Source organism: Drosophila sulfurigaster, chromosome 2R (assembly GCF_023558435.1).
Source record: "Drosophila sulfurigaster albostrigata strain 15112-1811.04 chromosome 2R, ASM2355843v2, whole genome shotgun sequence".
NCBI lineage: Eukaryota > Metazoa > Arthropoda > Insecta > Diptera > Drosophilidae > Drosophila > Drosophila sulfurigaster.
In genome coordinates this window covers 26,579,761-26,605,098 of record NC_084882.1, presented here as the reverse complement: position 1 = coordinate 26,605,098, position 25,338 = coordinate 26,579,761, and the positions used below count along the sequence as shown (strand labels likewise).

The window sequence follows — 25,338 nt, the reverse complement described above, 5'->3', positions numbered from 1 at the left end:
TAGTTTATTTAATAATAAATAATTTGAAATACTGAGTTTATAATATTTGACTCCGTAAAAGCTTCACATCTGACTTCAAATATAGTTGCTTAAAATACGTTCCAAATATTGATATCTTTATAATACCATCTCTAAGATGGCTTTCTTCATTTCATCACAAACGACATAAGTTGTGCGGGCTTTTCAGTTCTTTCAAATGCATGGTTTGCGTTGTATTACCAAGATTCTAACCTCACCACGTGCTTCAGCATCGGCTGTCGGCAATTTTCATCTGCACATTCGTTTATTAACAACTTTTCCCAGCCGTATGCCTTCGCCACCGAAAATCGCCAAGCCATCACAAGAAAGTGAACTTTTAGAGGACATCGTCAAACAGCTTGGTAAGCCGCCCAGGATGCGTGAGAATCCTGCTTTCACGAAGGTCGACAGTGCCGAGTTCCATAGCATTTTCACGCCGGAACTGGAAGAACTTGTGGCACTCTTTAAGAAGTACGACTATGAGCTGCGCATTGCTGGCGGTGCTGTGCGTGATATTCTAATGAGCATAAAGCCCAAGGATGTGGATCTGGCAACTACAGCAACGCCTGAACAGATGAAGGAGATGTTTACGAAGGAGGAGGTGCGCATGATTAACGCCAAAGGCGAAAAGCATGGCACAATAACGCCACGCATCAACAACAAAGAGAACTTCGAGGTGACAACGCTGCGCATTGATGTGCGCACCGATGGGCGCCATGCGGATGTGATGTTCACCACTGACTGGCAACTGGATGCGAATCGTCGTGATCTGACGATAAATTCCATGTTCCTGGGCTTCGATGGCACCGTTTATGACTACTTCTATGGCTACGATGATCTGCAGAAGCGTCGCATTGTTTTTGTTGGCGACGCGAATGTGCGCATCAAGGAAGATTACCTACGTATTCTACGCTACTTTCGTTTCTATGGCAGGATTGTACCTGTTGCAGATACCCACGATGCCGTAACATTGGCCGCCATAAAGGCGAATGCTGAGGGTTTGGCACGGATTAGTGGCGAACGCATTTGGGCCGAGCTGCAGAAGATTGTGGCCGGCAACTTTGGCTATGAGCTAGTGCTGGAGATGTATAAGTGTGACTTGACTGCGCATTGCGGGCTGCCGGCTGAACCGGATCTCACTGAGTTTAAGCGTCTTTGCAGCGATTTAAAGCATTTCGAGCAGCCGCATTATCCCATTTTGTATCTGATAGGTTTGCTGAATAGCTCTGAGGATGCTATAAAAATGCACGAACGCTTGAAGCTGTCCGCCCACGAACGTGATCTGGCGCTGTTCATCACACAGCAGCGTCAGCGAGTAAGTTGTATAACTCTTTATTTTATAGTAAACTGAAGTCGATTAATTTTGCCAGGTTGATGTGGAGTACGTTTGCCTGCGTGACTATCAAAAGCTGTGTCTGCAACCGTATGCTAAGCGGGACTTCGTTGAGCAGCTGCTGAAGTATACCAACAAGTTGGAACTCTACAATCAGCTAAAGGCTTGGGAGACGCCCAACTTCCCCATCAATGGCAATACGCTTAAGAGTCACGGCCTGGTGGGCAAGATAGTGGGCCAAGTGATTGCTGAGTTGCGTCTGCTGTGGACAAACAGTGATTTTAAGCTGACGGCGGATGAGTTGCTGGAAAAGTTGCCGACAATATTGGAATTGCTGCAAAAGTCACCGCCTGGTACACCAAATAAAAAGCCACGCTCTCAGTAAGTCTCCTTTCTTTTATTCATTTAGTTTTTGCTAAAGATCTGTATGGGGCGTTTGAAGCCAGCGTTACAATGCTCAGGCTGTCCCATCAGTTCCATGCTGGCGAAGCCCACTTCAGCTCCCAGCAAATAAGCTGTGAAATCTTCCGGCTTGAACTGGATGCTATTGTAGTTCTCACGTATTTTGTCCTAAAAATAGAAGGTGTATTAGTTGTGCTACTATTTGGGTTAATGTCCTCTACTTACTGTGAGTTTCTTGCGACGCTTGTAGGTGTCAAAAGATTGCGGCTCCAATATCAGCTTGCCGCCAGGCCTCAGCTGCAGAAACATGCGCCGGAATGCCTGCTTCAGGCCTGCATCACAGAAGTTCAAGTGTATCCACTTTGTCACCGACAAGCACAAGATCACATCATATTGCGGACGTTCGATCTCGAGCAGGACATCATCCTCGAGCACATAATTGCCGTGCACAAACTTCACATTATACGGAAACTTTCCGGCTGCTGCTACGGCAGATAAGTTGCTAGCACGCTTTATGTTCACTATGGCCATTTGGGCATCGTGTGTCAGACTGCGATCGATGTCTAGACCTACAAGACTTTTGGCCTCGAACTGCTTGACAATCTGTATGGACAAATGGCCCGAGTTGCAACCAATGTCCAACAGCTGTTTGTCGCGAAACAGTTGCGGTTGTGTGGCAAACACATCCAGGCGTATGTCATGAAAGTCCTTGTCCAGAATGCGCTTTCCATAATACTGTTTGTAGTTGCCATACATGAATGTTTCATTTTTGTTCTGCTTCGGCTTGTGATTGTTGTTGTTGTTGTTATGGGCGTCAACTTTTTTTATTGTCTAGTTGCAGACGCTTCTTTGGACTCTGGGCGGGCGGACGTTGGACGACTTGTTTAGGGCTGTCCTCACCAGGCACGTGTTGTGTGGCGTCCACTGTTGTTTCAGTTGTTGTGAACTCGATTGCATTGTTCTTCAGCCTTTTGATTTGGTTGTCTTCATTCTCCTCGCAAATTACTTTGCGTTTCTCAGCGAACTGTGTCTCTTTGTTGGCAGGTACTATTGTGTTATTATTATTTTCCACATCCATTATTATATTTTAAAACGTTGGTAAACGTTTCAGCACCGAAAAAACCTCATATAAACACAAAAATTAGCGGCAAGAACTGTGTCTGTTGTGTCAGTGTTGGAAAGTGTAGCAATTGAGAGGCATTTAACATTTTACAGCTCTGTGCGGCAATGTTACTCATGTTGTTAAGTGAGGAGTGAGTATTCTGTTAAATTTGATCTGTTAAACCGTTTTAACCGATTCGTCAACCGTTAAGAAGGCGGAATTTTTAAACTTGTTTGAAAAATAAATTTATTAAAAGGTGAAATGATTGCATAAAAAAAAATGCTAAATCAAAAAATATTCAGAGAGCAATCTAATAAAATATTTTGTTGAAATAATGCCCTATGCAAATTTATTTTGTATAAGCATCCCCCATTTGAACAAACAAAAAATCAATGCACTGCGGCTGTAAATTTTATATTGATTTTGTGGTGTTTTATGTCATCCTACTGCTGCAACTGTTCTAGTTGTTGGTGGCTCATTAAATTTGCACAATTTGCATAACAAAGCAGAACTAATGGAAGAATAATATGTATAAGTATTGTGCGTATTGGCTGTATTAAATTCCAGCCATTGTCATAGACGTCCGTTAAACGTTTCGACGACTATTTGAAATGCGAAACCACTAGATGAAGAGAACTTGTGCCGTGCTCGTTGACCCCTTTGCGGAAAGGGAATGGAACGGAACTGCAGTCTCTACAAATTATGCCAATATTGTTACGACGTGTTAGAGAGTGTCTAGAGTGTGCGTGTGTGTGTGTGGTCAGTTGAAGGGTTGTCCAGAGGGTTGAATTTGCATTGAGTGACCGACGCGTGGCAAGTTTCGAACACAGATTTAAAGGGTTCAGTCAGATGTAGGTGCAGGATTAATTAATGTTTTATAAAAACTAAAATTGTATTTTGTTCGCATACAATTGAAATTTTAGTCTTTTATATTGTCATTTTCATTACGAATAGTCAATAATTCATGGATTTCATATCTAATTTATGATACTATCAAAAACCCTTTTTATTTTCCCAAACAAACGCCTCAAAAATTTCTCATAAAACTCTCAAAACACAATGCTGCAAAGTGATCATTAAGCGGCAAGAGATAAATTTGACAAAAATCTTGCTAAAGGTCCTCAAAAAAAAAAGAAAATCTTAAACAAGAAGAAAGTTGAAGGTAAGAGGCATTTCCCGTGGAAAAACTTGCACGACGTGTAAGGCATAAAATTTGAATAAAATTTCATTCGATGCAACACCGAAAAAAAAGGGGTTGAGATCTGGACGTTGAGCTCTGGACCATCGAGTATGGACCACGACTCCTCGACCAAATGCGCACAATTGGGAACCAGTTTCTTTTTCCCTATGTTATTTTGCCTTTTGTCTATATAAAAATTAAACAAAAAAAAAAAAAGGATGCAACATCTATTAAAACTTCAAATGACTTGTAGTTTCCATTGCGATTGCGCTGCAGCTTCCGCGCGTTCGTCGCACTGATGGATGGATGGATGGATGGAAGGATGGTTAGATGGGTCACGCACGGGGACTTTCAACATGCATCATGTGGCATATGAAATTCAAAACCCGTTTAACGTTTGCAGCCGTAAAAGCTGCGCAGCGTCCGGCCTTTTAATCTGCTGCACAGGCGCGCCTAGTCTGAATAAAATTAGAAAGGATTTGTTTGGTCAAATCCTTTGGTTACCATCAAAATTTGCATACGAACGTACACAACACAACAACACACACACACCACTCGATACAACCCTTGGAAAAAAGGCGTCACAGCTAACAAGCCCGGCGCAATGTTGACAACGTGCATCGAGCTGGTTGCTGCTGCTGCTGCTGCTGTCCAGGGGTCGATCCTCGTCTGGCCATCGCCATGGTCCATACTTTGGTCCATGTGTAACTCAATCGTTGCTTTTATTCCATCGAGGGGGTAAATACAATATAAAAGGGTTGCATTATTGTAACTTTATAATTTTGGGTCAGCGTGTTGCTCGCTGCTCTATCTACATCTCTACTTCTGTCTCTCTCTCGCGTAATATGCATACAAATCAAGCTTCAAATTATTTTGAACTAAGGTTACCAAGAGCGATGCTCTATTTGTTGTTGTTGTCGTCGTTGTAGCTAAACAACCAACGCTCATGTGCAGTATTCGTGTGAAAGGTCCACTCTCTATTTTCCATTCAGTAGTTTTTTTTTATGTTTTTTACACTCGCAGTTTGGCGGATTATTTTATATTTTGTAATGGGGAAATTGGGATAAATTCTATAGTAAAAAACTTGGATCATTTAAACGATCCTAAATTAGTTTATGAGCATGTAATAAGTTGGTTTAAAATGCATGTTCTTTTAAACAAATGTTTTCCAAGTTGTCGATGTCAGATTTAAGTTTTGACTAATTTTATAGAAATTTTATAATATTACTACTGATTTATACAATTTGAATGTAAATTCCCAATTCTAAAAAACTTCTAGTTTAGTTGCTAGCTAGAAAGTTCCTTGGGAAATCAAACTTTTATTTTTATTTGAAATTAACTACGTTCTAATAGTAAGGCACTTCATTTAGTACTGTATGATTTGAAATTTTATACTCTTGTTTAATTTTTAGATTCTACTAACTTGAAATGTTTTAGTCGATATGTTTTTGAGACATATAAGGTTGGCCAAAAAGTCTTGCGGTATTTTTTTGAATTTTCAATTGTTCATAAAATTGGTTATAATAATTCGATTTAAGTCAAATATGCGCCGTTTTGTTCGATGACGAGTTCCCAACGAGATGCCAACTTCATAATGCCCTCTTATAGAAGCTCGCTTTTCTATTGGCAAAAACTCGGAGAGCCAATTTTCACAGGACTCTCTTGTGGCCAACTTCCGACTACCAAGTTCGTTCGCCATGGACAGAAATAGGTGGTAATCACTTGGTGCGAGATCCAGAGTATACGGTGGATGCAAAAGAACCTCCCATCCGAGCTCCCGGAGCTTCTGGCGCGTCACCAAAATGTGTGTGGCCTGGCGTTATCCTGATGAAAGACAATTCGGTGTCTGTTGATCAAAGATTGACTCTTCAATCAAGCATGAGTGCTGCATTCAAGCGGTTAAGTACAGGTCCGAATTGAGCGTTTGGCCATAGGGAGCAGCTCATAGTGGATGATTCCTTGCTAATCCCACCAATCACACAGAAGAACCTTCCTGGCCGTCAATCCAGGGCCACCGTCTGGGCAGCTTCACCGCTTTTCGACCACAACCGTTTGCGGTTCACGTTGTCGTAAGTGATCCACTTTTCATCGCCAGTCACCATCCGCTTCAAAAACGGGTCGATTTTGTTGCGATTGAGAAGCGATTCGCATGCATCCATACGGTCAAAAATGTTTTTGCGTCAAGTCGTGTGGCACCCACACTTCGAGCTTTTTGAATCAAGCTTCTTCAAATTGTTTAAAACGGTTTGATGACTCATGCCCAGCTCTTGGCCGATGCTACGGCGCTACTATGCCGATCTCTTTCGATCAATTTAGCGATTTTATCGCAATTTTCGACGACAGGCCTTCCGGACCGTGGCGCATCTTCGACCATCTCTGCACCAGAACGAAAACGTTGAAACCATCGTTGGGCGGTGGAAATGGAAACTGTATCGGGTCCATAAACTGCACAAATTTTATTGGCAGCATGAGTTGCATTTTTGCCTTTATCGTAGTAGAACTGTAAAAATGCCATATTTTCTCTTTATTTTCCTCCATGTTTGTGACGCTATAATTCACGAACGAATCAAAACAAAATAAATAAATCAAACACGTGTTAGAGCTTTCCAAAAGGTATAGCATGAACCGATGCGACGAATAGAACTAGAACTACGCGCTTGCAAAGACACCTATCGGAAATTTTTGGCCAACCTTATATTTAAGCCTTGTATTCATAGATGGCATCATCTTTTTCTTTTCAATGGTTTAGGAATTCGAAAATAAGGCGTAACGTCTTGGGCACATTACCGCTGCCCTTGGCCCATTAATCTGCATGACTATTGGCACTTAGAGGCCATAAATTCAGGCTTAATGCGACATTGACCCAGAAAACCAAGCAAGCACCGAGGGCAGAGGCCGAGTCGAGTCTATTCAGCTTGCTAAGCCGCAGTCTGGACGTGCACGGTTGAATGGATTGCAATGCAGCAGTTCAAGCTGGCATAACATTCGAAAGGAAACCCCAAGACGAACTCTGAACCAACCCCGAGTCGGGTCAATGAAAAATCGCTTCAATTTTGAGGCAAAAATCATTAAATTCGTCACAAAAAAAAAGGGAAAATTGTAAAAGAAAAATGTTAAAGAAGAAGGGTTGCCAAAAAAGGACGTCAAAGGAGCAGACGTTTCTTATTGTTTGCATTTCACCTCTGTGCGTAATTTACTGTGAACCCGATCGGCATCAGATCGAGAAACGAGGAAGATGACGATGATGATGATGATGATGATGATGACTATCTGTGCTTGGGGTTGGCTCTACTTTTGGTCTTCGGCGCTGTTTGCAAAAGTGACATCATAAGACGTGACACATTTGAACCCTTGGCCGTCGGGGCCAGCAGCGAGGAGCATATCAAGGACCTCTGAGCTCTGAGCTCTTGCAATTTCATTTTTATTTGCACCCTTTGATACCTGACGAAGTTTCGGTTATTTGATCGCTCGTAAATTTCTTTGCCAAGACGATTGTAATCCGCATTTTTGCACTGTGGGAATTTTTTTTTCACATTTTCCTCGTTCCTCTTGTTGCAATATTTGCGGAAACTGCGCGCGCTCTTGATCGATGGCTGTATAGAATTTCCAGGCATGGGGTTAAGTCTGCAAATCCTTCCGAGTTTTCTCTTTTTGCACTCGCAAGTTTTCCACCATCGTGGAAATTTGATACGCACATTCGCTGATTTTTAATTTAATATTTCATTATCAAAAGCTTAACAGTTTAATTAAGAGCTCAAGTGGTTGTTGGTCAAGCTGTTGCTTTGTGTTGCACTTGTATCGGGTTTTCCCGCTGAAAAACTCGTTTTCCAAATCTCTTTATGGTTTACCCTTGACCACAATAACAATTTGTGCTCACTTTCAGCGTGAAAAACTGGAAAACTGCTTTTCATTGTGTGTGTCCGTTGTTGTATTTATGTAAATTTCGTATTTATTTATTTGGATTGTTTTGGGTTGTTTCTGTTGTGACGCGTGTCCAGTCAAGTTAACCCCTTAAGTGGCCCAACTGACCAATTGACCACGACGCACGCTCCTAACGGGTTTTTTTTTTTTTTTCTCTGCTGTCAGCACATGCTTTGCCACTGCGACTGTGGCATGCAGCATGTGGCATGTGGCACGTGCGGCTGATTGAGAAGTTGCCGCTGGTCAGCGTTGAGTTGACCAGCGATATCTGTTTTGTTTTTTATTTTTTAATTTCAGAATTGTATTGCTAGGCGCATCTCTGTGCTTCCATCTCAGCACCTCGCAGCATCCCGCTCAACCCGCTGGACCTTGGCTTTGCCATTTATTCTTTATCCTTTATCAACCCTTTTTTTGTCAGCTTTTATTTGTGATTTGAAATTTTTATAAATGCTACATTTTGGCAATGGTTTCGTTTGTATTTCTCTCTTTCTCTCCAAAACGCACATGGAAAGGGGTAGCAAAAAAATCATAGAAATACAAAAGGATCCTGCTGCTGATGCTGTGCCTCGATTTTGCTTGCTTGACAGCCCGTTCAATTGTTTAGGACACAACATATAGAACACATAAAAGCGTTACGTCTACCCAACAAAATTTTACTGACCTTCGTCCCGATGCCCGCAGAATTTCACAAAGCCAAAGAGAAACTCGCACAGTGGGAGAGAGAAAAAGAGATTTTAATTTTCCAAGAGAGCACTCAGCACGCTCTTAAACTATTTTTTTGCAATTGCAAAAATAAAGATGGAGTATCTTTTGGCATTTTCAAAAAGACGATTTTGCTATTGTATTCATTTATAATCAATCAATCATTTTGTGGAGTTTCATGATCTTACCTTTGAGTGAAATGGAAAAAGTCTTAAGTTGGTCATGAAATTAATGATCTTGTGCATAATACCAGCTGACTTTATAGAGAAGATAGGGAAAATTCATAAGCTAAAATAAGCTACAATTTTTATTTAAAAAAGGTAACATTTTCATAGATACTTTATCAAAGTTTTTTTTGTTTTAGAAATAATATAAAACTACAATATGCATTTTTTTAATTTTTAAATTGAACATCAAAATAAATACTTTTTCCCTGGCTTAAATTCTTTCTTAAGATATGGCTTAACTAATACAAATTAAAAAAAAATTTCTTATTTATTTAAAATATCTGTCTGACGTTGAAAACATTTCCTGAACATCTTTCTTTCTCACGTTTTAAAACATCTGAATTGAATTTTGATTAAACATTAATTCCGAGCAACTGAAATTTTAATAGTTTCTCATGGGCACAAAATTTGCACATATTTGAAATGCATTTCTCACACTGATTGCAATCAACTGCATGGAAGAAAAAGCAATATTAAAACCATAATGAACAACTGCGAAATAGAATTGCATAAATTTTCACAGATTTCCACTGGCTAGGCCTTTTGCAAAATTCGCAAGGAGAATATGTGTAACCGAGAAATAATTATGCAAACCGAAAGTGCTCGCTGCATTTGCATATTTTTTGCATTTCCAATTAAGCGGGTGTCCTGTTGCCTTGCGCCCTATGAAGGTCCTGTTGCCTAAAACTGGGTAAAGGGATGTGCCACATTTTTGACTTGTGCCAATGTTATGCAAATTTCTTGGTGCGATTCGACTTCGCTTTCGACTCCGACTCCGTCTTGAGCGGTCTCCTTCTTGGTCCTTGATTTGATTTTGATGTTTTGTTGTTTGGCATTAAGCGTGTTAAATGTTAATTTCCCTCAAGTGCCAATAGCAGAAGTTGGGCCAAGACCGTGTCCTTTACGGCAGCCATTTGTGTGTCTTCTTTGGGTTACTTAATTGATTCTGATTAAATATTCATGCAATTCAATTTATTGATGTTTGTGTGAAGTTGATTGGAAATGTGCAAATATTGTTTTGCACAGGGTTGAGCATTTTCCCATTGCGAGATTTGCATTAATGCAGGATTAAGTCATATGAATTGAATGTGCAGGCAAAAGTTGGCTTAGTTCAACCTGACTGACTGAGTGAGAGGCGACATTAGTGGGAATTTTGATTCAATTTATCTTTTCAATTAACTAATTAAATTGGAGTTCAAATGGGAATTGACAGGAATTATTAATGAAATGATTTAATCGCTTTGCGTGTCTTTCATTTAATTTATTTTGGTTTAATGTTGACATTTTTAGAGCTTGCTTTATGCTTAATTAAATGCATTTTCAAAGTTAATTTAGACTCTATTTTAATCAACTAATAATTCAGTTCTTTAGCGTTATTTATTATTTTAGATTCCTTTTTTTTACTGATTTTTTTTAGTAAATTATCATTTCTTTTAATTTAGTTTAATGCTTTCATATATTTCGGTTTTATGTTGTCATTTTTGGAGCATTTAATGAAGAATTTTTAGAGTTAATGAAGACTCCGTTGTAATCATCTTATAAATCAGTTCTTTAGTGAAATTTATTATGGTATTTTAAATTTATTTTTCTTACTGATTTTTTATTTTCTTTAGCCAATTCTCATTCACTTTAATTTAGTTGTTTGGCAACTCATATCTATTCATATCTAGGTGCTCTGAATTTCCATGCTCTCTATACTTAGAATTTTAATCAATTTTCCCAATCTTGGTGCGCAATTTTCTCAAGCCATTATCTCGGCAATTTTGGGACTCTTAAAGAATTGCCAAGCATGAATAGAAATCGAGAATGAAAGAAATTCAAATACCAAATTGAAAATGGAAAATGCTGCTTCAACCCTTTTTCGCAAATAAGTGCGCAGGCAAATCGCCAATTTATTAATTTCCCAAGCTTGTTGTTGTTTATGCAATTTGCAATATCGAATGTCAGTGAAATGGCAACAGAGAGTCCTCTTCACTCTGCTGTTGAGGAAGGAAAAAAAGGATTATGAATTTTGATGCTGGAACGGAAATTGCAGAAAATCGAGAAAAAAAGAAAACGAAAATTGCACTATGCACCCTTTTGCTCAGACAGGCAGAAAACCGTAAAACACTTTTTGCATAACCGTAAAAGGAAAATTGCATATGTGCGCAACCCTTTTAAGGAGCAGAGAAGCTAGCAAAAGGATAAGGCATAAGGTAAGATGAGGCGAGGCAACTTTCACATAAATCTCGCGGTGCCAAATTTCTGCAGCAGCTGACGTCATTAAGACGGCATTTGTCATTGATTTCCGTTAAAGGATTTTGCTATAAAATTGTATCCTTTTTTTCACGATTTTCCTTAGACTGAAATCGGAGATTTTTCACAGCAAAAATGATGCCCAACCCCTTGATAATTGATCGATAGTTTGGCGCTTAGAAAGTGTCGAAGAAAAAAGAAAGCGGAAACTTGTCGAGCGATTCATCAATCACACAAGGACACGACTCACATTACAAACTGTGAACAATTTCTATATAGAGAATTTTCTTTTTTAGTTAGTTTACTGAGAGTTTTCCCTTAAGCTGATGTCTCATAAATTCCTCACGAACGAAATGACCAACGTAACTTGACCTCGCTGGCCAGCTCGCTGTCAACATACTTCCGACTCACTGTGGTCCTTGCATAAATAATCCTATTAATTGCTTTATTAAGAGACGCGAAACAAAGTCGAATATATAAACAGCTAAATAAATGTGCCAAAAAATGCAGAAATTTCCCAGGCAAGACGTTAGACAGCAACCCCAATAGAGAGAGGAGAGAGATCAATGCAGCAGGGGCCAGCTGATCATCATCATCATCAATATCATTTAACCTAATGGACCCTGACCTTGGCCGGCTGCACTAAGCTGTGGCAAAAGTGTCCTTATGCTCGACTGCTTGCGTTACATTTCGTCCTTTTTTTATTCGCTATTTTTCTTTAATTTCCGTTGAGGCGAAATTGCAAGCCCTAGACTAGGGGTTGTTCCGAAATACCTTTTCTTACGGTCTTGTGCAATTCTTATGCTTGAATGTCCAAACAAATATAAATCAAAGTTGGCATTTGCCAATGCTTCGATGATGTTTGCTTAGGTTGCAAGTTTCCTCAAACAACAGAGTAAAATTAATCAAGAAAATGATTTTAATCGAAAGAACTTGAAATCCATATCAGTTGAGCCCTTCGCTTAGAAAGGAATGTGCTGCGAACCTTGAAAGAATTTATATAGATCGTGAAATTTCTGAACTCAATTTGGTGTTTACTTAGAGAATTTATTTAAGGCATTTCTTGTATTATATTCAATCTGTTCTGTTTTAATTAAAGCACAAACTTTCCTTTATTACATTAATTAGAATGCGTCTTTTTCCGGATGTCTTTTTATTATATTTAACCAACTCCTTTTAAAGCAACTCAATTGACTCGCAAACACTTGAATTTGTGTGGCAAAAACTTTGGGCACACAACTAACAAGCGGTTTAATTGCCGTATAATGTGTCAGACTTTTGACAGCCACTGTAACGCCCCGATTTGACACTCAATTTGCATAAATTGTGCAAAGTCATTAGCAAACAGCTGCTGTCCAGGACATTGGCAATGAAGCGACACGAGTGCGAGCAAAGGACACGCATTGATTGAGTACTAATGAGTTGTGTTGACAGTGTAAGGTCAACAAGGATGTGCGATTTGCATTCGTTTAAGAAAGTGTTTAGTGGAAGAGGAAAAAGAGAGATATTTTAGAGAATAAATTTGTGCTATTAGAACGCTGTCTACGAATGAAGATTGTAGAATAAAATGTGTTATGAATACTGTCTTTTTTAATAAAAATAGGTATTATATTTGGATAATATCCATTACTACAGCTGATTGCTAATTATTTAACGGAAAGTTAAAGAATTCATTCATCTTTGTTTTCCTTTTTTATGAATGTGCAGTTTTTGTCTTTGCTAATAAATCCAATCTATTGCCAACTGCTTTGACAATAACTCAAGCAAGCTGTAATCGAAATAGTTATGTGGTTGAACGTGCTCCGATCATGATATCCTGCAGCATCCTTGTGGCAAATAGTTTTGGTTGTGTCGGCGTTCTATGCCTCATTGCGCAACTGCCAAAACTGCGTCAAAGATTTTTCCAACAAAACAAGAAATTCGTATAGAAAATAGCCCAAAAAAATAAAAGAAAAAGAAAGAGGAAATCAATCCACCCTCAATTCCCTAACAAGATGTGTTACCCTACGCTGTATTTGTCTAAGCATGCTGCGTAATCCTTTTTGTAAGGACACGTTTGTTTGTATGCGTATTTCTTGTACGTGTGAGTGTATGTGTGTCTGCGTAGCTGAAAGGATTGCGTTGTAAGCGAGTAAAACGAGTAAAAATTGAGGACGATTCTTGGCATACGCGTATCTCCGCATCTAAACTCGCAGTTCGCAGGCAAAAGGATCTTGCCTCGAAATGGCAGCTGAAGATGATCAACAGAAAACCAAAAAAAGGATAGAAGGAAAAAAACTTAATAAAGGTTGCCAAGGATGGCGATGGGGCGCCGCGTTTCGTTTTGTTGTGACGATGTAATAAGATTATAATTTCATATTTTCCTTTCACATTTTTTGCTGTTTTGCGCCAAAGTTCAGAGAACTTTGCCAGCTGACCTCTGAAGTGAAAACCATTTTCGCCAAGGGTTGCAAAAACTCTTTAAAATTTGCTTCAAATATCAACCCTTTTTTTAACTTTCCATTAGTTTTACCTGCGAACACAGTTTTCCGATCATTTTAGCAACATTTTATCCAAAAAAAGGGTAAATATTTGCAGGATACGAAAGTATCTTATATCATTGCAAACTATCATTAATTTTAATATTGTCATTAGTTTGGCAACCCTAAAGCGAAAATTACACAAAAAAATCTCCTCAAGAAAATCGTGAGAAAATCGTGCTGCGATCGTAACTTGAGTCTTCCTTAATGATCGCTCAAGAAAATTTGCTGTGCAACTTTCATTTACTCATAAGGATCATCAATCAAAGTGAAGGACACTCGCTGAAAAGGCAAATATTTATGATAAATTATTTTGGCCAAGTTTTCGGCGTTTGTTTTGTAGACATGCGTGAAAATTGTTACGAATTTTTCGACAATTGATACGAAAATTTTCACTATTAATTTTTTTTTTACCAAAACTTCATTAAATCGAAAGAAAATCCAGCTGCCTTACGAAAAATCAATTGGCAAAAAAATAACGTCTATTTTCTTTGCTACCCTCCGCGTCTCCATCTCTTCTCTAATCGGGTATACCATTAATAAATTATGTTAATTTTCGCCATGAGGACCTGATGCCTAAAACGCATTTAAACAAATATTTGCATAATTTTGGCACAGACACCCAGGCGAGGATATCCAGGATATGCTGCATATCCCAGCCAGTGTTATGCTAATCGACCTGCGACAGAAACTGACGACGACGACGAGGAGGAGGAGGAACGTTACACCGGAGGAGGAACGCGCACGCGCGCCATGTGCAAATTTATGCAAATTAGCTAAAGGATATCAACGGCAAGGATATCCCTTGCCTAGCAAATCGATTGGCGAGGGGCGAACATCGATTGATTTTGAATGTGGATGAAAGTCGCTTTGCGACTGGAATGAGAAACGAGCAACGAGGCTGAGCTCTGGATTGTCACTTGGTTGGCAAATCGAGACTGAAGTGGATTTACCAATTGTTGCTATAATTGAGTGACATGGATAGACAAAGTTAGCATGACCCTCCATATATGTATATGTACCAAAGGATACTCTTGCTATTGATTACCAAAAAGGTTCCACGCCAAAATGGCAACGAAGCAAAATCTGCATGAAAATGCGCACAAAGCCCAAGCATAGAATGGAAACAGAATGTAGCCTATCCTGAGTTGCTTTGTACACTCTAACTATGTATAACCCAAGCATTATATAGAATAGTTTTCTGTTATTGTGATTTTATTCCAAATTTGCATACGACAATTTCAGATTCAGTTACAGAATGTTTCGAAATGGAAAACTTTTGTATTTTGGCTTTTGTTTGCGAATGGAAGTTATTTCTCTGGAGAGAGACAGAATAAATGAGTGAGTGAGAGCAGTAAAGTCAATCGTAGGATAACAATCACTTTGCTCATGAAGCGACAATTATTATTTCAGGCTCTACAAATGCGTAACTTGTAGTCCTCATAGTTCTGTCAGATGAGAGAAGAGAATTAGCATTACACTGGAATATTCTTTGGCTGGCAAATTGGCATTGACATATTTAAATTAGAATACAAGTCTCTTTATGGTTTTATGGGAATTTAATTGCTGGCAAAGTTTATCCCACTAGATGCAGAGTAATTTCAGAGAAGATCGACTATTTTAAGTACAGAAAATAGAGAAGTTGTATCTATCAACGTGAGAAAATCTGAGAGAACACTTAGAACGCATCTTCCTAATTACGGCAATTGCCTGTGGCATCCTTTGTCATTGTCCTTCTTCACAATTTATGCTAAAAAGTAAACAAAAACCGTTTAAATATACAATCGACGTTGAAGGCACTTTAGTGGGCACCTAAGGACACCCTAAGGATCTCGATTGCAATAGATGTTGAATATTTTTTGGGTATTTTCTTCCTTTTTATGATCCTCGATTCTTTGTTTTGGGATACGTTTGGCCGCAGATTTATTGTCTCTCCTAAATCTCGACTCAACTTTTACACCCGATGCATTGAATGGGAAATAGGAAAATGCAGCATGATATTTCAATAAATTCTTGGCATTTATGGCAAATTTTCTCTTAGATATTCGTTGAGCATTTTGTTGTCTCAACTGTGCTGACCCCGGATGCAAATATGGGGTGTCCCTTTTGCATAAATCTGTGAGGCTATCAATGACCACATTGAGTGCTAATAGGATCTTCATTTGGCAGCGTATAGTCAACACATTGTGAGGACGAAAAGGACTTTAGGCAGATAATGGATGAGCTGCGATTGTCACAGCAAGTCAAATGCAAATGTGTGAAGTGTTCTCAGCTCTTAAATTTTCTTTGCTTTGCATCCCCTTGTCTTAGGGGAAGGACATCGCTGACCAGTCGAGTGACCAACCCGGCAAAGGACACGCGTCCGAGTCGTTAAATCATTTGATGCTGGTCAAGGAACCAGTTGGCAGTTAGTTGCGCCTCAAGGGGCTGAAGGTGAAGGGTTGCGAACGGTCAGTTAATCAGTTGGTCAGTTTTTTAGCCCGGAAGGTCAATCTGGAATCGGGAATCTGGGTTGCAGCACGTGCCCAGCTGGAGGCTGCATCCATCAGATAAGCGAAACGCCATTTTCCAAACTAAAAGCGAGATCCTCTATCTAGCACCCTTTGCTCCTATTTCCATGGCGAGCTCCTGCGAATTTCTTGAGAAATGTCCGTTAATGTGAGAACATGTTTGGGTTCAAGTTTAGTTTGAAGTTCAACAAAATGGCTGACCTCTGAAGCGATCCAGTGTAAGGACACGAAATTGTAGACAAAATGCCAAGATAATTTGAATGCATGACCGCAAGCGTAACCCGTTGGGACCGCCATTGTCCTGCTGTGCTGTGCTGCTCTGCTGCTGTCCTGTTTCACCGAAAAAGCAACAACTCATGCCCAACTGCCACCCCAAGGAGCAAAGGAAGAGGTAAATGTCAGGATATGTTATCCAACAACTCGTATTCACTCGATGCTTAAACTGATGCTGCCACCGCTTTTGTATTTTCATATTGACCAGATCCCGCAATGGACCCGCCATATGTCATATCCTGCAAAGGGTTCGTCCTTTTTATTTTTTGGTTGGCTGTTGACTCAAATTTTCTTCGCGGCCTTTCGGAAAAATATTGCTTAATGGCAGTGTCCAAACCGGTTTCTCGCTTGGTGATTACTTTCATTTGGATTCGCGGCCGTTGGGCCGTGAGTCCGGTCCGGTTTTTAGGCAAGGAAGTCGTCCTTTCGTGCGACCCTTTCCACCTCAACCTCAACCCTTTTGTTCTCGGATGCTCTGAGGATGCGCAAAAGCGAATAAAGTTGCAGCTTTCGGTTCATTGTGTTTTGTGTTCAGATGCCCAAAAGATTTTTATGAGAAATCTTTTTCTCATCTCTTTTTTTTTTATTTTGTCTTTTCACATCATCAAAGAATAAGACAAGATCTAAATAACCGTTATAATTTACAATCTTTCATCCACTCTGAGCACACTTAAAATGGCGTCATTAGCTCAGCCCTTTGACCCAAATGACCAGCTCAATTTGTCTAGTAAATGTCCTGCCACGCGTTCCAAAGGATGACCACAGCAAATGACCATTTAAAACCTGTTTGACTGCTTGACCAGCGCAAGGATGTTCGACGCGTGCCTTCAATATATCCTTTAAGGATAAACGAGCACGAGCTGACCATTGGTCAAACAGCGTTTACCTGACATAACCCTGCAGGACCAAGCCTATCCTTGCAGTTAATCTGTGACTTTACGCTTGTGTCTTTGTTGTAAGAAAAGAATGAACGCGTGTCCTTTAAGCAAAATTAAGATCTTATTAGCATTCGTTATCCCTATCAACATTCATAAGCAAGGACAATGCAATCTTGCCATGGCATTCGCCAGGGGTCAATGCTGTTGACCAAATCAAATACTCAATGCAGTTTAATGCAAAATTTGCCAGAATCTATTGAAAAATCTCTGCACTCTCAAACTGTGCATTTTCCAATTTCCCATTCAATGCATCGGGGGTAAAAGTTGAGACGAGATTTAGTAGAGGCAATAAATCTGCGGCCAAACGCATCCCAAAACAAAGGAAATGAGGATCTTAAAAAAGGAAGAAAATACCCAAAAATATTCAGCATCTTTTGCAATCGAGATCCTTAGGGTGTCCCATGCCCTCTGAAGCGCCTTCGACGTCGATTGAATATTCAAACGGTTTTTGTTTACTTTTTAGCATAAATTGTGGAAAGGACAATGACAAAGGATGCCACAGGCAATTGCCGTAATTAGGAAGATGCGTTCTAAGTGTTCTCTCAGATTTTCTCACGTTGATAGATACAATTTCTCTATTTTCTGTACTTAAAATAGTCGATCTTTACAGAAATTATACTTCATCTAGTGGGATAAACTTTGCCAGCAATTAAATTCCCATAAAACCATAAAGAGACTTGTATTCTAATTTAAATATGTCAATGCCAATTTGCCAGCCAAAGAATATTCCAGTGTAATGCTAATTCTCTTCTCTCATCTGACAGGATGACTATGAGGACTACAAGTAGAGCCTGAAATAATAATTGTCGCTTCATAAGCAAAGTGATTGTTATCCTACGATTGACTTTACTGCTCTCACTCACTCATTTGTTCTGTCTCTCTCCAGAGAAATAACTTCCATTCGCAAACAAAAGCCAAAATACAAAAGTTTTCCATTTCGAAACATTTGTAACTGAATCTGAAATTGTCGTATGCAAATTTCGAATAAAATCACAATAACAGAAAACTATTCTATATAATGCTTGGGTTATACATAGTTAGAGTGTACAAAGCAACTCAGGATAGGCTACATTCTGTTTCCATTCTATGCTTGGGCTTTGTGCGCATTTTCATGCAGATTTCGCTTCGTTTCCCCAGCTCAGTTGCCATTTTGGCGTGGAACCTTTTTGGTAATCAATAGTATGCCCTGGTTGTAGTTGAAGGGATATGCTAACTTTTTTCTATCCATGTCACTCAATTATGGCAACAATTGGTAAATCCACTTCAATCTCAATTCGCCAACCAAGTGACAAACCAGAGCAAGAACCCTGTCCTCTTCTCGGTTGTATTCTCTGTGCTATTGCCAAACCCATTTGCATCTGCATACGAAATCAATCGATGCAGTTCGACTTCCGCCCCTCTCGCCAATCGATTTGTTCGGCAAAGGGATTGCATTTGCCTCATGCTTTCCATTCATTTCCTTTTGCTGATTTGCATAAATTTTCACATGGCGCGCGTGCGCAGTAACCCTCCTCCATAAAGAAGAGAACACCATCACCATCACCATCAGCATCACAGGTCGCATTAGCATAACACTGGCTGCTTGGCTGCTGGTATTGATCCTTTGCCTCGTCCTTATTCGCATCCTGCCTGTGCCAAAATTATGTAAATTTCCAATAATAATTTATGCAAATTTTGCATTGCGCCTGCGCAGCGGATGTTACATGTCGCCTCTATCGTAGCACCTTTTTATTTCGTTTTTTATTTAAGGGTTTGCTCTTGTTTCGCATTTTTGCAAGCGTTTTTTTTATATGCAAATTTTTTTTGCAAAGGTCTGGAACATTTTTGCTAGCATTTTTAATTGGGTTTTTTTGTACGATTGTAATGCAGATTTTTTTTGTTCGTTTGTAATTTTAATTTTGTGCGCCAAAAAGTAGTTTATTTTAGTTTTTTGCATTTGAATGGACGTCTTTCGATTATTATTAAAATTTTGCAGCTGTGGAAATTCCTACGCGCCTTTTGGTGGCATCTTTTGGCAAAATTGCTTAAGCAAATGTTTCTTAAATTGCGCGAAAAATTTGCATATAGATTTGCTCAATGACCCAAAATCCATGTCGATCAAAACTATGGAAATGTTATTCAATTAAAATAAGAATTGCTCTAGAAAGTGTGTGAAAATTCTAAGAGAATTTGCAAAGCATTGAATATTTATTAACTGATCAATAGTTAGATAGTTTTCATTTTAGTTAATTTAACAAAGTTAAGAAAAATCAATTAATATTTAATTTCTAATATTTCATTTCAGAACTTAATGATAGTATAAATGCTAAAATAAAATTGGATAGCAAATATAATGAAAAAACCTTTAACAATTGCGGGTACGTAAATCATATTCTCTTATATCTTTTTTTAAGTTCAATTATTTGTAGGTCAAGAGGCTAAAAATGGAAGTTGCTTCCAGTATTTTTATAATATTATTGCAATCATATATTTTAACACGTTGTATACTAAAATTGTAATATTGCTCAATACAATAAAAAATATTTGTATAATAAAAATAAAGACTGAAAATTTCTTCAAGTTCTTAAAGCAAGAATTTAAGTTAATAATAAAGCATGGAATGCTATAATATTTTTAATTTATTGCAGATATATACAGTATATAGTAGCTAGTAACATTTTTTTGAAATTCGAAGATCAGATTTAATTTTACTATTTAAGGTTTTCTAATTTAAAAGATTATCAATCCCTTTTAGTCGCCTAAATATTCCTTATCTTTAGAGGGGAATCTTCTGTTCTCTCTCTTTCGCCTCGGAATTCCTCTACACTTCGCATAATTCTGTTCTCTTCACAGGGGAAATTCCAGAGCAGTCGTTGGTCCTCGCAATGACATTTTTTACCTAAAAAACTCACTTTTCTGCTGAAATTTACATGAACGAAGGCATTTTATTGGTCGACGCGAAAAAACGGGCAAAAAAATGCGGCAACAAAACTGAAAACAAGTTGGGCAACGTTTTCGTTTTCCACAGCATTTTTCCGGGGCCGCTATGGAAACTAAGGGTTGTGCATGAGAAGTCACCACCAAAAAGGTCGCTTGTCTTTTTTAAAGGTTTATCACTTTTTTAAGAGAAAGGGAGCGAGAGCGAGAGAGTGGAGAGGAAAACAGATCAGTTTTTTAAGAGAACATTGGGTTTTTTACTAGGAGAGGGTTGCTGTGCTCGCTGGAGAACCTTTTGCGTAATTTTTGCTATATTAGCTGGCCGTCGCGGAAGAGTTGAGACAGTTTGAGCTGCGCAGCCGAACTTCGAGGATCGCCAGAGACGTGTCACAATTGTCTTGAGATCGTGTTGCGCCGACGAGAAAAACGAAACGAAGCAAAAGATAAAATTTTCCGTGCGGTGTGCTAAGAAAAGAAAAAAAAAAACTGAAAAATCTTGTGCCACAAGAATTTTTTAAATCAAAGAATTTCATAAAAGAAATTACAAATTGTGCTGTGTTTTATATATATATAAAAGTGATCACAAAAATGGCCAATCAAATGGAATTGATGATGCAGCTTTATATGATGAATCTGCTACAACAGCAACAACAGCAGCAGCAACAGCAACAGTTTCAACAACAGCAACCACAACAGTTGTCTGCTTTTGATTACACACAGAAAGAGGATATCAGCAGCAGCACTTGCTTGCAACAGCAGCCACAATATGAGCAGACATACGAGCAGCAATATGTGCAGCAACAACAGCAGCCGCAGCAACAAAATTTGAGAACGCTTAAACGAACAAATTCGCAAAACACGAACTGTAGTAGTAGCCGTAGTTGTAGTCCCAATAGTAATTTGAATGCTTTATCCACACAACAACAATATGAACAACAAGCTACAACCACACTCATAACACCAACAACCACACCTAACAACAATTTCAACACAAACGTTGCCTATCAGTTGCCGCAAATGTTGCTTGGCACTCTGTCCCCTCTGGCACAGTATGTGCTGCAACAGCAACAACAACAGCAGTTGCAACAGCAACAGCAACATTTGCTGACAACAGCAGCGGCAACAACAAATCTTCTACTAACACCTAACACTCCAAGCTCCACACAACAGCAAATGCTGTTCGAGCCCTTTCCTAGCTCTCCTCTCAAAAGTGTCGTCGAGCCATTTACCACAAATAACTTTTTGCAATCCTCCACAGTGACGTCGACGCCAACTGAAGACGCAGCAGCAGCAGCAGCAACAACAACCGCAGCAACAGTAGCAGCTAGCAGCAATCTTTCGGCAGTCACAGTCAAATATGAGCAGGATTTCAATGACGACGATGAGGATGAGAAGCCGCTGTCCAGCTTAAACAGCTGCAGCTCCTCGGTCGGCTTGGTCAGCACCAACGATCACAGCGCCAGCACCGAGAAGCTACTCCTGGTGTCCGGCGTACAGCAGCTGGAGAGCACGAGCACCACCGACAGCAACGACTCGCCCAGCATGGTAAGTTTCGATTCATTATTCTTAGCTATATTCTCAAATTAGTTAAGGAATTATCGATTGCACTTCAAGTTCATTTATCTCAAAGGTTACATCTCTTAAAGAATAATGAACGCTACTAATATTTTACAACTTTTTATCAATTTACAAAAATGCAAAAAAACCTGTTAAAATTCAAAAACACACTCGAAAGATTTGCATTTCAAGATATTTAAAAATTTCATTTGATAATTGGTAAATGAAGAATGTTGGAGAGCATTAACCTAATTGTTATTGAATACTTAGTTTTGAAAAGCCCTGCAAATTTTTGTTCGGGTTTTATACTTTTACTATGTTTCACACATTGACAAAACGATTTTTGCAGATTTTCAAGATTTTCTATAAAACCTTTTCTCTCATTTTTAATTACCCGAAAACTGCTGAAACAATTTTTTAAAACCATTTAGTAGGGTTCATTTGCTTGACCACAAACTCCCACGCTGCATGAAATTCGAGAGGTTTGTGCACTTGTGGAAAAAGTATAAAATGTAGAGAGAAAAAAGCTTAAACAAAATGTGAAGCGATAGAAACTTTGTCGCAATTTCGCTTGTTTAATGTAAACAAACGATCTTGATTCCAAGGAAAACAAACAGCTGCTGCAGAAACGTGGGCAATTCCCTGTTTTAATGTTGCTGCAGCTGCTGGCACCAAGCAGTCTGACTTTTTTTTGTAAATAAATTCAACTTGTTCATGTCTTATTTTATTTTGTTTATTTTCTTTTATTCTGCAGTACACGCCGGTCAAGCAGCCAGCGGACTCATCTTACAATGTTGTCAACTCCATCGACAATGAGCCAACACTTGGCACGCCCCTGGGTCAAAGCAATTCGCTGCTGACGCCACCGGCTTCGAGTGATCAGCCACAGAGCAAGAGCATTGTCAGCCTGACCACAGCCACCAGCTTGGATGCCTTTCTGCAGAACGAGGAGAATCTGAAGCATTTGCGCAAGGTCTCCTCGTATCTGGAGTGCGAGAATGTGCTGTGTCGTCAGGAGACATTGCGCGAACACTTCCATTGCTACGATGAGCCGTGTCAGGGCAAGATCTTGAGCAAAAAGGATGACATCATCCGGCACCTGAAGTGGCACAAGAAGCGCAAGGAGAGTCTCAAACTGGGCTTTGCACGCTTCTCCTCCGGTGATGATTGTTCAGCCTCCTATGGCGAGGGTTGTGCCTACAACTGGAAGCAGACGCATTATCACTGTGTCTACGAGCACTGTCCCAAGGTCTATGTGAGCACCAGTGATGTGCAGATGCATGCGAATTTCCATCGCAAGGATTCGGAGATTGTCAATGAGGGTTTCCGTCGGTTTCGCGCTCATGAGAATTGCCGCATCGAGGATTGTCCGTTCTTTGGCAAAAAAGATATCGCATTATCATTGCTGTCGCGAAGGCTGCAATCACACCTTCAAGAACAAAGCTGATATGGGTAAGATATAACTTAATTAATGCCAGACTATATTTACTATACGTTTTTTTCTCTTTCTGTGTTCACAGACAAACACAAGACATATCATGCGAAGGACTATCAGCTGACACAGGATGGCTTCAAGAAGATCCTCAAAACGGAGCAATGTCCCTTCGACGGGTGCAAGTTCTCCACGGTCAGCAATCACATTCACTGCGTCCGCGAGCATTGCAACTACATTCTGCACTCGAGCAGCCAAATGATCAGTCATAAGCGTAAACACGATCGTCAGGATAGTGAGCAGGCGTATCAGCAGTTCAAGTGCAAGCAGGAGGATGCCGAAGAGAGCAACTCAATGGATGCCACAACGCCACAGTCGCTGTCAAAGCCACAGCCAATTGTCAGCCAGCCTGTGATCAGCAATAGTTCCACCTCCACGCCGCTGTCTTCTCTCTCCGCCGAACACTTTTTTGGCCCGTAAGCGCGGTCGGCCACCAAAGATGATTGTGAGTAGCCCTAGGAATACATAATCCCGTAACCAACTAACAATTGATATTCCCCTTACAGCCACTGCCTGCAGATGCACAGTCTGAAGCGAAGCGAGTCAAACTGGAGAACGTCGATAGTAATCCCACAGCGCTGCTCACAACGAATGTTAATCCTTTGGCCGCTGGCATGTTTCCCGGTCTGTTGCCCAACTTTCCTGCCGATGCCACAGCACCCAACTTCCAGCTGACACATCTCATGGCCATGTTTCAGCTTCAGAATCCGCTCTTCTATCAGAATCTCTATCCCGGTGCTGCGGCGGCGTCCAATATGCTGACCGTGCCACAGAACGCGAATGTGTTGAACAATTTGGCAGCGTACAGTGCAGCGGCTGCTGCGGCAGCGGCGGGCGTGCAACAGCCAAAGATTGAGTTTAACATTAAGCCCGAGAACAAGGAGTAAATCGGAACGTCCGGCAGTTCAACAGTTGTACATAGATATAGTACCTAATTAGTGTTAATAGCCTATAGAGCAGACTGACTGAGTTGGACGCTTTGCGAGACATAGAGGCAGATAAATATGTAGATTTAAGGGGTTTTGGGTTCACTGTTGTTACGCGGCCAGGACGTTCCAGATCCTTGCCAAAATAAAAAGCCAATTCAGCAGCATTTTAGATGGCTTAAAAGAGCCACAAACTAAAATGTTGCTGAATTCGCTTTTGTTATCAATTGTTTTTACCTTTTCATTTTTTTTTAGCATAATAAAACTTTCAGCTTTTCACCACAAATTAAATAAATCTTATTTTGAATTTAGTTTAACTAAAAACTGTGATGTTTTCCTTAGTTTAAATGAATGCCAATTGTACAAAAGAAATGTTTTGTAGTTTACGACAACTTAGGAGCTTTTCTTACATAATCAAATAAATATGTTTAATTGCTTTGTGATATGCTAATAAAGATTATAATTGTTTTATTTAGCTACCTTTAGACTAAGTATAATAAATAATAATATAATCAGAAAAGTTAAGAAATTCTTTATCTAATATGACTTTTTATTATAGTTCAATAAAATACAAATAAGCACAGTTTTTAAACCCTTGTAAAACTCCTCTATAATATGTGTAATCTATTGCATACCAGCTCATATCGTTAGAGCTATAAAAACAACTCCAGTAAAAGACTTTATATAGATTAAATAATTGTTATTGCATTTATTATTGTTTGCATCGTTTTTTTTTATGATTTTTTACTCATTTACTAAACACAAATCAGCTACACAAGAATTCTGGACTGCATGAACTCTATGACGACAGCCCAGCTAAGCAATTTACTTAACAAAGAAGCATTTGTTGGTTTTTGTTTTATTAAATTTGTCGTATATAAGTACATACATATTATCGAGTTTCTTTTATATTTGTTTTTTGTTTTACGTATATTTAAACAATCAATATAGTTAATCCAAGGTCCAAGAAGAGAGAATTTCGAAATTTAGATAGCTACTATATAATGTACACAAACATGCAAATATATTATTGGAATTCATTCAATATTTATATCATTGTGGGATTCTCATTTATTTCATAGGTATA

At 39.3% G+C, this 25,338-nt stretch overlaps 3 protein-coding genes across 5 annotated transcripts; 2 read left to right on the top strand and 1 right to left on the bottom strand.

Moving 5' to 3' along the window:
- The first annotated feature begins 34 nt into the window (after positions 1–34).
- Positions 35–21,568, top strand: LOC133837803 (CCA tRNA nucleotidyltransferase 1, mitochondrial). 3 transcript variants are annotated; one of them, XM_062268691.1, is made up of 3 exons: positions 35–1,333; positions 1,389–1,732; positions 19,336–19,499. In XM_062268691.1, exons 1-3 carry the CDS (start codon positions 197–199, stop codon positions 19,484–19,486), a joined length of 1,632 nt encoding a protein of 543 aa, XP_062124675.1. In that variant the 5' UTR covers positions 35–196; the 3' UTR covers positions 19,487–19,499. The 3 variants fall into 3 exon arrangements, with proteins under 3 accessions (XP_062124675.1, XP_062124676.1, XP_062124677.1); XM_062268692.1 differs by lacking the exon at positions 19,336–19,499 and adding an exon at positions 21,535–21,568 and having other exon boundaries at positions 42–1,333; XM_062268693.1 differs by lacking the exon at positions 19,336–19,499 and adding an exon at positions 19,645–19,717 and having other exon boundaries at positions 42–1,333.
- Positions 1,728–3,085, bottom strand: LOC133837813 (probable RNA methyltransferase CG1239). The gene is made up of 4 exons (XM_062268707.1): positions 2,709–3,085; positions 2,591–2,648; positions 1,979–2,550; positions 1,728–1,921 (listed from the first exon to the last, which is right to left on the bottom strand). Exons 1-4 carry the CDS (start codon positions 2,829–2,831, stop codon positions 1,757–1,759), a joined length of 918 nt encoding a protein of 305 aa, XP_062124691.1. The 5' UTR covers positions 2,832–3,085; the 3' UTR covers positions 1,728–1,756.
- On the top strand, positions 20,071–24,743 carry LOC133837794 (transcription factor castor). Its single transcript, XM_062268675.1, is given in 6 exon segments — positions 20,071–21,821; positions 22,588–23,214; positions 23,216–23,285; positions 23,354–23,730; positions 23,732–23,770; positions 23,832–24,743. Coding segments are annotated over 6 exon segments (2,451 nt in total). The 5' UTR covers positions 20,071–20,864; the 3' UTR covers positions 24,213–24,743.
- The last annotated feature ends 595 nt before the right edge of the window (positions 24,744–25,338 follow it).